Source organism: Sinocyclocheilus grahami, unplaced genomic scaffold, assembly GCF_001515645.1.
Source record: "Sinocyclocheilus grahami isolate Dianchi unplaced genomic scaffold, SAMN03320097.WGS_v1.1 scaffold534.1, whole genome shotgun sequence".
NCBI lineage: Eukaryota > Metazoa > Chordata > Actinopteri > Cypriniformes > Cyprinidae > Sinocyclocheilus > Sinocyclocheilus grahami.
Window position 1 is genome coordinate 308135 of NW_015505713.1, and position 11562 is coordinate 319696.

Here is an 11562-nt window from a genome sequence, read left to right on the forward strand (position 1 = left end):
TCCATCTATTGTTCATATCATCATTCAGTCACCTGTGCCACTTGTGCACTCTGAACTGGCTCATATTTCGTACAGTTGGTTTGATCACATCATTAGAAACAAGTGTGAACAATTTTGAATCGTTGTGTGTAAATGATGGCAACTGTGCTTTAGCTGAGTTTAACTTTTGCTGCTTGTGTTTAGCATTTTGCAGCACAAATGCATCAGTGTGATACGTGTTTAAGTGAATGAGAATGTGTTTAGAGTTTTGCAAAAAGAGTGCATGAGATTTGCAAATAGAGCCTAACTGCCTGAACGTGTTTAAGGTTTAGCAGAAAGAGTGCTTTATTCGACAAATTGGTTTAAGCTAGTGAGAATTTGGTTCAGAGATTGGGGTTTAGTGTTTTAGCAATTCAGAAAAACTGTAAGAACCTCCAGGGAGGAAAACAGGTAGGTGTACCTCAGTGTACTCTACTGTAACTTTTGAGTGCTGTACTCTGTTACAACATCATACAGCATCAAATTGCCTTACATACAGATAGAGTTTCTGTCTGCTTCCATTTTGTAAAAAGGATGTTACAGTTACAGTAATCAGTACTTCTATTTTTGTAGGACACAGAGACGATGGAATGGAAGAAGCCTGACTAGACATTTCAGCTGATGCCAGGGGTGGATCAGGCATGCAAGAGGATTCTCCCCCCGCTGCCTAGCTAGGGCCAGTATAGCCTGTGATGTTGACGAGATTCTCTGGCCTGACCCAGAACAAAGATGTGATGCTGGGGCAGAATATTTTTTGTTGTATAGCCTGTGATGTGGACGAGATTCTCTGGCCTGACCCAGAACAAAGATGTGATGCTGGGGCAGAATATTTTTTGTTGTTGTTTGGTGTATTGTACTGTACAGTACGTTAAGGAATAAAAAATGTGCAAATGTATACACATGTGTCCATTATGTGAAAAGTTCCTTGAGGGGGAGAACCACAAGCAGCATAACTTATTACTGGTTTTGGTTTTTGTAGTATTGTTTTGAATTGATCTCACCAGTGTGTAAGACTATGTTGTAGTGTGTGTGTTTTTGAAAGCTTGTGTGTGATGTCTGAGGGAAAAGTTTGGTTTTTCAGCAAGAGTGAATGGTTTTGAGTGTAGAGCTTCATTTTGACCTGAAAATAGGATGTTTGGGGGAATTGAGTGAGACGTTATGGATTTGTGTTTACTGTTTTGAGAATACGAGGCATAGTTTCAAGAAATGTGTTTAAGCAATCGAGAAAAACTGTAACAATAAGCTTAGGAATAAGTTCTTGAATAGGCCTATGTACTTTTAGCAGTGTCTCTGTCAACTTTAAAATGTTGATTAAACAGCATATTATTCTTTAAAAAATGTTTACTGAAAAAGAACTGATATTACAGAGAACTGCAGTTAGGCGCTGGAGACAACAGAGACCCAATACCGCCATCTTGCGGTGATAAACATCTACTGTTTTTGAGCGTAGCTTGTTGCTATAGAAACACCAGATACAATAGCAACACCTGATTCGAGACAGAAAGTTTCAGAGCGGCAGCCAACGTGTTCATGTAACGACTTTAAGTTTGTATGAAACGTCTGGAGTCGTACGTTATTAATAAAAAATATACGCGTATTTTTGAACGAAATTGGGTTTAAAATGTTCCGGAAAACAATGTGGAGGAGGAAAGCAGTGAGTGATGCGGTCAGCTCACATCAACATCGAGCCCTGAATACCACCATTTTTATTCTCAAAGAGTTTGGACCGATTGGATTTCTCCTGAAAGAGGATGGAGACAGCAAACATTATAAAGTAAGCTTGCATTACTTTGTTGTTTAATTACATTTTGAATATATTTTGTGCAAATTCACAATGCAATTTCATATTTAAGGTGTGTTTGGGCGATCCACACACTTGTACCTGCCCTACGTTTCAGAAAGAGAAGGATCTTTGTACACATATCTGCTGGTAAATAAATGCTTTGGGTTGAACTCTAGATGGATGTTTCTTCAACAATGGGCACTTAATTTTTACCTTTTTTACCTAGTTTTTTCAAATGAAAGTGTAGGTCTTGCCGTGTGGGGTAAGGGTAAAACAATCAAATCTGCATGACAGGCATTTGAAAAGTAGCATAAATAAATGATCTAGGCATTGCATAACAATTCAAAGTTTTAATGTTACCTAATCTGTTAGTTTTAATAAATAACAACCCCTGGGACAGACAAGTGCACATAGTTAAAGAAACACATATACAGTTTGCATGTTGAGATATCATCTAACTTTATCACATACCTTACTTCTCCACTTCATTCAAGGATTTTAATGCGTAAATTTCGACTGCCACCAGATCATGAATGTAAGTACACAAACTTTTCTTTCTAAATTGTAGGCATCATCAAACAATCCATTCCACTGATACCTTTCAAACAGATGCACATAAAGACACGTACCACCTGTACATTAATGTTTGAGCTATAAGTGTCTTTCTGGTCATCTGTTCTGTTTCAGACTGTTTTCAGTACGGTCTTGTGGAGAGGCAGATCCTAGAGCTGTTACAAGGGCTTCATGTGACCAAAACTACGTCTCCTAATGACAGGAGGAGTTCAGAGCCATCATGTCCTGAGCCTAGTGAGGAAGACGGAAGCATCAGACAGAAAGATATTGAGAAAGATGATATATGCCCAATCTGTCAAGAAGAACTTTTGCTGAAAAAATTGCCTGTAACCTATTGCAAGTAAGAGAACTTATTCAGAATGAATCTTCTTTAGGAAATTAAATGGATACTCTCTAAATATATGTCTAAAATATGTAAGAATGCAATGATAAATATTGTATTAAACAGCAAGTGAATATGTTCCATAGCTGAAATATTTGAAATCAATACATTTTTTAACAGAAATGTATTAATTATGCCTTTTCTCCATCTTTGAAATCAAATGCATCACGCTCACCCAAGTTTCCATTTAAACTCAAAAAGCTATTATTGATACTCAAATTGGTTGCATTGTAATTATGCATCATTTTTCAGGTTCAGTTGTGGAAACAACATCCACATTTCCTGCATGAAGGTATGGGCTGATCATCAGACAAAGAGGGACCCACGTGGCCTGCTTAAGTGTCCACTCTGTAGGGAGGACTTTGGCACTTTTAAGCAGCTGATTGAACAAGTACGTCATTCCAAGACACAGTTAATTAATTTTTCTTTCCTTTTTTGTTTAAACTTAAATCATCTCGGGTTAAAATGTGTTATCTTTGACAGGTGAAAAATTCAGGTGAACTGTTAACCTGCTATGAGAAGGACTGTCTGGACAAACATCTGGGTGTTATGTGCAACAGCTGCAGGGTTTGTCCAATCATCGGCAAATGTTTCAAGTAGGCATCTATTACACATTGCAGACATACACTATTGTTCAGAAGTTTGGGGTTGGTAAGATTTTTTTGTGGAAGAAGCGTCCTATGATCACCAAGGCTGCATCTATTTGATCAAAAATACAGTTGTGGAATATTATTGCAATTTTTATTTATTTAAAAATGCAATTTATTTATGTCATGACAAAGCTGAATTTTCAGTAGCCAGTACTCCAGTGTCACAGGATCCTTCAGAAATCACTGCAATATGCTGATTTTTTTATTATCATATAATTATTAAAGTTGAAAACAGTAAAAAAAAAAAGAAGAAAAAAAAAGCACTTCTTAATATTCCTGTGAAAACTGATGCATATGATTTTCATTTTTACAGAATGCTTTTAATGAATAGAATGTTCAAAAGAATATAATTTATTTTAAATAGAATTTTGTATTTGTAACAAATTTGTAACTGTGTAAAACTCTTTGTTTGGGTCAGTTTAATGCATCTTTGCTGAATAAAAGTGTTAGTATTGAAAAAACCTTCTGAGCCCAAATGTTTGAACGGTAATCTATACATTCTGATTCTGACTAATGTTGGATTGAAGGTCATATGTCTTAAATCTGGTGTTCACAGATGCACAGACTGCAGTTATTTCCATCTGTGTGAGGACTGCTTTAGGAGAACAGTCCATCCACAACATTGCTTCATGGTTCGAATGGTGAGTTTTTAAGATTCACATGTGAGCAGGACACATGCTATTCATAACTGCAGAATGTAGTTATGTATAGCATAAATTGTGGTACTATCAAACGATATAATGAGCATTATTATTTTAATGTTTAAATGGATGTTTAGGTTGTTACAGTGATTAATGTGTAATAATGCATTATAGAATTACTGATAGAATTTAGAGGTTATTAAAATTTTATTTCTTTACTGTTCTAATTGTGCAGAAAAGAGGTCAGCCATGGCAGACAGCAGAACCTCACACCTCTGAGGTCACACAGAAAATGGAAAACCACTCAATGGATAGTAGGTTCGTCTGCTCCATTCTAGATTGTGCAACATAGTTCTTTTATTTTTAATTCGGGGGGGGGGGGGGGGGGGTGTTTATTGGGACATATTACTCTATTTTATTCTACATTACAGCTCCAGCAGCATGTCTGGTGTGACGTGTGATATCATCCCAAACTATGTAATGAAGAGTTTGCCGATGGTGAGAGTTCGAAAAGAGTCCAGGCTGCTTTATCCAGGTGTTCAATGTAGAATCTGCCTCTCAAGATTTCAACTGGGTCAGCATGTCAGAACCCTTCCCTGCAAACACAAGGTAACATCTCAAGTTCAGCTCATTCAAGGTGTGTTGAATACTGATAATATCTTTAATATCTTTTTTATTATCTATTTTCTTTCTTTCCTGAACCTGACCCAGTTCCATACTGGCTGTATTGATCCATTGCTCCGCAAGTCTAACTGCTGCCCACTGGACTGGCACGTCATCTACAATCCTCTTATGTGGAATCCCAAAAGTGGCAGAAAAGAAAGATATCTGGCTCCATCTAGTGATGTTCTTAGCAAGTGTACCGATGACGAGATCTCAGAGTTCTTTCTACCAGGTATTGGTTTTCACGAAAAAAGAGGCAGTGCTCCATCTCGGTTGAGAACAGTGACATCTGAACCAGGTTATTCCAGTCCTTCCTCTGTGGATTCACTCAGTCAGGGTTTTCGGGATCTCTGCATCAATAGTTCCCACATAGAACCATGTACCAGAATGTCCAACATAAAACAGAATTATACAAATAAACATAGGAGCTTATCAGTTGGGAAGGCAATAGTTGCACAGAGGAGAGAGTCCTTCCCAAATAGGCCCTCAGCAGTTAGTCTAACTTGTTTGGAAGTCCAGTCAGCTTTGGCCAGAACACAAAATGACCAGGAAAGACTCACTGTGGACATTAATGGGTTATCCAGCATGACTCCAGCTTTTGGAAGGATAAGACAGAGACCAAGACAGAGACCAAGGCCAAACAGTGTGGATGTGAAGGATCTTCATCTCTGGATGACAAACAATCCTGTCAAAGTTATACTTATGAGAAAATAAGATTAAAGTGAACAAATATGCAATCAAAAAATAATGGTAGCAAGTTGCTTCAAGGGTGTTTGGATTTCCTCCACAGTCCAGGAACCAAGAATTTTAGACACTCAAATGTGTAATATTAAAAAGCTTTTATTAAACTGTGGCTATAATGTTAAAAACCAGAAGCACACTGAGGAAGGCTCTTTTTAATGTTATTGCCCTGTTTTAAAATGGGCTTTTTAATGTTATACCTCATATGAGTGCCTTACATTTCTTGCGTAATAAAATCAAGCATGTTAAGTTCCCTTCCGAGGGAACTTCGAACTGCATCCTCTAGAGGTCGCTATGGGGGAACGCCTTCAGCGTGACCGGTGTCTGAAGCATACATCTAAACACGACAATAACATTGGCCAGCGACAGCCTATGACGTCATCACCCGGCGCGACCACAGTATAAAAGGGCGCTGGGAGAACACGTCATCCTCTTCTTCGTCTTCAAGGAGTGTTTTGTTTGAAGCATGCATTTCCGGTAAGAACGATTATTCTTCTTTACCATGGCGAGCACTAATAAACCGTTTAAGAAGTGTGCGGATCCGTGTCCTTGTTATTTGACACCTGATGACACACACAATCTTTGCGTCTTTTGTTTGGGCGAAGAGCATGTGCACGATTTCCTCGAGGGGGCAGCTTGCGTGCACTGTGAGCTTTTTCCTATGAAAAAGCTCTGCTCTCGGTTGTCTCTCTTTTCGAGGAAAGAGGGACAGCCATCAGCTCCCCGTGGTTCAGGACCCTTCGCTGCTGAGGCACGGAGGAAAATGAGCTCGTGGGGATCGCAGATGGACCTGGCTGATGATTTGAAAAAGGGTCTTTCCCTTTCGCGCTCATCAGTCACGGACGAGAGTGAGCTGCTGGACGACGATGCTATCTCTCTTACATCGTCTGATCCAGCGGGTAGTGCTCTGCTGGGTCAAAGCCAGGATGAGCAGGAGATGTCAGATGAGGACGAAGAAGTCAAGACTGAGTCCTCCCAATCCTCCTGCCCCGCGTACGATGAGTTGCTTGAGGTTATGGATCGCGCCACGGCGAGGCTTGACATGCCATGGAAGCGGGCCAAGAAAGTGACGCCTCGAGGCTGCCTCTACGAGCGTTTTCTTTCTAGCCATAGCCGTCCAGCTCAGGTGAGTCTTCCATTTCTTTCCGATCTCCATGTGGAAATCGAGACGGCTTGATAAAATCTATTCTCATCTCGCATCCATAGATTCCAGCATACTAGTTATGCCAACATTGAGGGTATGCGTGATAATGGTTATGAGAAGATGCCCCCTGTTGAAGAGACGCTGGCCTGCTATTTCTCTATGGGGGACGCATCTTCTTTTAAGGCTCCCTCCCTACCGTTCAAACCCCTTCAGGATACATCTCGTTTGAATGGCAGGGCATATGCGGCAGTATATCAGGCTGCAGTGTCATTGCATACCATGGCGGTGTTTTAGGCTTATCAGGCTGATCTGCTGAAAGACCCGGATAAAGGTCAGGGTCTATCCCCTGATGAGGTGGCTGAGTTGTGTTGCACAACAAATCTTGCTCTCCGTGCCACTAAGCAGGCAGCCACTGCCATTGGCAGCCATGGTAGTTACGGAGAGGCATCTGTGGGTGAATCTGGCGGATATCTGGGGTCGAAAGAGAGGGTCTTCTTGATGCGCCAGTCTCCCCTTCTGAGCTTTTCGGCACTTCCGTCGAGAAGTTTAAGGAGGCCAAGACGCGCTCGGCTGCCTTTAAATCCTTCATTCCACGAAGGTCCAGGTCTGAGCCCAAACAACAAAGGGGTCCTGGCCCGTCTCGATCTAAGGATCAAAGGCGGGCTCAGAAGACTAGTGTCGCGACTCGCGCCCCTCTCCCACCTGCGAGTAGGGCTCAAAAGTGGCGTGGGTCTAAGGGTGACAGGCAAGATTTGAGGGAGGTGATCCAGACTAGGCGTTCTCGACGCTCTCGTCTGGACCAGAGTAAAACCTGAGCCATCTACTCGCCTCCCTCTGAGAGTATTACATCTGCTCACATCTTCCTACCCTTAATTCCCCTAAAAAGCTTCCCTCCTGACTGAGGTTAGGTAGGAGCCTCCTGCGCCTTCATTGCAGTCTCTTATGCTGGGCCTATGATGTTTCGTCTAGTTTCTATGACTCATAGAACTACCTACTGATGGTCTGGACCCCAGTGCTCTTCGGACTTCGCCTCCAGCCTATATCCATGAGCCTGAGTCATGCGTGGGAGCCATGGTTTGTGAGTGCAATCCATTTCATCTACTCTACTGCTAGGTTTTGTGTATTCAATACTAGCCTTTTTCTGCAGCGCTACTCGGACCTGTTCTGTTTTCTGACTTTTTAAGTTTGACCCCCCCTGCTAAGTCAGGGCCCTCCTGCTGTTGACAAATTATAGTGATGGTTTCACTCATCGGTTCTGGATCCAGACTGGTGATAGCCCTCATCTTCAGCTTGGACACGCAGCCTGGGCTTCTGAGAAAGCCTCTCAGCATCAGGTCCCCAGTAAAACGCTGCAACCTCAGGACCTGCGGGTCCTTCTCGCGGGCTAGTACTCTTCCGAGTACATGCTTCGTGACATGCTCCCTATCCTCTGGCCAGGGTGCGCTACTCATCTCTCACCCACTCAAATCTCATCTGAGAGGTCTCCTGAGATTTGAGTCTTTCCTTAACCATCATCCACGTTCTCTGAGCTAGAGTTCCTCTCGCTGATGTCGTTGAGGAGCTCAACACTCCATAGACGGTCAGGCCTCTCTGTCACACTGCCCTTATGGTCGAACCAGTAATCGCCCCTCTGTGGAGTGGGCTTGAGTGCACTGCATTCTCTGAGGTATGAGGAATTTGTGTTTATGTGGAAACCCCTCTTGTATGCTTCTGCTCTGAGGAGCAGTAAGCTCTGTACGCATGAATGGTTATAGGGTCCTGCTATTTCTTCAGATTCTATCGGGTCTGATTATATGGGACCCACGCTCTGTATCGAGATAGAGAGCATGAGACTGTGTCCAGTTGCACCAGTGGACAGTCTCTTATTAGGCCCTGCTGGGTTACCCCTTCTAATCTAGCACCTTCTTCTGGTTGAGCTGAAAAGTGCTCCCCTCAATGTGAGGGTTAGCTATGAGTTGCTCCCAGTATGTGCTGTCAGGTCCCGCCTCAGCTTGAGAGCCCACATTTGCAATGAACTGAGTGTAAGGCTCGTCTCTGTCACCTCCTTGGTCAGTTGCCTTTATTTTTGGACCCTGTTGTTCCCTGTAGAAATGTGTGATCCCCTTCTAGCAGGATCCCATTTCTGATGTCCCATTTGCGAACTATCTGCTCCTCTGACATGGCTGTGCTCCCCTCACTGTGGGAGGGTCCCTTTGAGCTCGCCAGTCCTGGGCAGACTGGGTGAGTCCTCCTCTCGACTTGAGAGTTAGGTCCTGTGACCCTGGGCTATTGATCGCTTCGGTCGAGATGGGTTCCTCTCTCTCCTCACTAGGGGTTGAACCCTCCGCTCTTGAGCTCCGTGGCAGTGACATCAGGCCGCTTGCTGCTTCCCTGATAAGCTGCCTCTATTTGGGTCAAGCCAGGCAGTGCTCCCCTCACCTCGGAGGGTTGTCTTTGAGCCTGCCGCTCCCAATTGAGTGTCTGTGGACTTCTCTCATCGAGTCCTCTGCTCGTTTGAGCTCCATTGAGTAGCAGCCTCAGGTGGTAGGCCTCTCTTCGCCTCCCTGTTGAGCCGCTCTCCTGGTGGGTCAAGCTTAGCACTGCCCTTGGGGGTTTAATATGAGCATGCCCCTCTCGATTGGAGCATCCGTGTCCCCCTTTTATTTTTGAAGTTTTTTTTAATTATGCCAGGCGGCTGGGCCATCTCCTGCCTCCCTGGCAGGTTGCTTGTTAAGTGAGCTAGCTGTGCTCCCCTTACTGTGAAGGGCCTCTTGCAAGCACGCCGCTCCCTTCTGGGCGTCTGTGAACAGATGCTTCGGATTCTGTTCTGTGAGCGTGCCACAGTTACGTAGGGCTCCTAGGCTGGTTTATACAGCTTTGGTTACCCCTTAAGCAATGGTGTTTCTAAATCCATGCTATGGTAAGTGCACACGCTGAGCTCTGTGCACTTTCTAAAATCCACATTGTGGTAAGTGTGCATGCTAAGCAGTCTGCGCACTTTCAAAAATCCTGAATGGTAAGGGTTACGTGCTGTCAGCCTCGTTTCCTTTATCTGAGTTGGTTTAGGTCCCAGTTCTTGCCTTGGGCTCCACTCAACTTATGTATCTCTGTTGATACTTTTCTAAGCAGGGTGTTGCTACCAAAGACCTGTCGAGTCAGTTCTTTGAGCAGGTTTATTCGGAACCGGCGGTAGCCCCGCTGGGTGGCAGGCCAGGGTTTGGTTTGGTTTTAAGACACCTGGCCGTATCCCCTTAAAGGATTCTCTTTCTCCTGATTCCAAGCCTTGAGCTCTGCCCTAGGGCTTCCTAGCCCAGCCCTTAACAGGTAAGTTATTTTAGGGAATGCAGCTCAGGCCCTTGGCCAAAGGGGATAATGTCACTGACAGCCATCAAGACGTCCTTGAGGCAACTCCCATGGCTATGGTAGAGTTGGTACTTAGTGCTCGCCGTGGTTTCAGGCATGCACTACCCTCAGCATGGCGCCGTGGGTATACCGTTCCCCATAGCGACCTCTAGAGGACGCAGTTCAAAGTTCCCTCGGAAGGGAACGTCTCAGGTTACGTATGGAACCATGGTTCCCTGAGAAGGGAGCGAGACACTGCGTCCTCTAGTTCCCTTGCCATGCTTCGGTCGCAAGCTTCATATGAAGAAGCGGATGACGTGTTCCCCCCGCGCCCTTTTATACTCTGGTCGTGTTTAGATGTATGTTTCAGACACTGGTCACGCTGAAGGAGTTCCCCCATAACGACCTCTAGTCGGGTGTCTAGGACTAGGATGCAGTGTCTTGTTCCCTTCTCAGGGAACCATGGTTACATACGTAACCTGAGACATTTTCATGTATTTAGCTGAGCAGTCACTGAATTTCAAGATGGGCCAAAGAAGGGCCATTTTTTACATTTATGTTGGTATAAGAGACTACTTTTATTATTGTCTTTTACATTTAAGTATTTAATTTTAATTTATATGGTTAAAAAATCAAGACTAAAATGTATGCTTTCATTAATTCTAGGTACATAAAACTCATGAGCATTTTTATTTTTGGTCAAGTACCTTTATTAAATGTGCACAAAAAGGCAGATTACAAGCTGTACTTTAAAGCATCCAGGAATGGCTCATGAGCCGTTTAAACCAGTGTGTTGAGAAATCATTAAAATATATTACAATTAATGAAATAATAAATGCTACAATACAACATAAATTACGTTAAAAACATTCAGCTGACACAATGCAATCTCTCCTTGGTCATACTTCATTTAAAATGTCAAACTCAGTTTGCCATCTTAGTTCAAATTTGCTGCCTGACAACAAGCTAGTGTTTTATTGTAACTGTCAATAAAAATTAAACAGTAACAGTTAATTGTCCAAAATAATAAAGCTAAAAAAGCTTCAACACATTTAATACACGAGTTGATAATGATTTGTTGTCAATTTGTGAAGAAATATTTCACACACAAAACACATTAGCACAAGAAACATCTTAATATGCTAGGTTTATGACCTGTACAGCTGTGCTTCCAGCACTGGCCTTGGTAAGGTAAACCATAACCTGAGGCATATCGTCAATGTTTTTGGGTACTACATTCTTACACATGAAAACATTGAATGATAAAAGCATCACAATGGACGGCATGCAAATGAGACTAGCAATAATACATTAAATAAGTACAGTGCGTTAAAACAGCATATGACCTCAAAGGCCTTAGTCGCTCCCTCAGAAAACTCTTTGCAACACACTGGTGCTCTTTCTGAATTGGAGAATATATAGTGCTTAGCTTAACAGTGCTCATTTTTTCTACAATTTATTTTATAATTGTTTATGGCACTGTGTGGCAGTTCCTTGCGTTACATTTCAATGTCTGTAGAACTGAACTGAAGAACAAAAACTGATTCCAAGCAAGTAAAGAGATTCAAATTGATAGCATTTAAACAGTTTTTCAGACTCACTAGAAGAGCATTGTGGGTACAAGCATTGTGCTCACAGGACAACAA

General features: G+C 42.8%; 1 protein-coding gene across 1 annotated transcript; it reads left to right on the forward strand.

Annotated features, from left to right (window-relative positions):
• Positions 1–1524: 1524 nt before the first annotated feature.
• Positions 1525–5504, forward strand: zswim2 (zinc finger, SWIM-type containing 2). Its single transcript, XM_016238211.1, has 10 exons — positions 1525–1792; positions 1872–1948; positions 2296–2336; positions 2489–2714; positions 3009–3147; positions 3240–3352; positions 3963–4047; positions 4283–4365; positions 4479–4656; positions 4759–5504. Exons 1-10 carry the CDS (start codon positions 1640–1642, stop codon positions 5422–5424), a joined length of 1761 nt encoding a protein of 586 aa, XP_016093697.1. The 5' UTR covers positions 1525–1639; the 3' UTR covers positions 5425–5504.
• The last annotated feature ends 6058 nt before the right edge of the window (positions 5505–11562 follow it).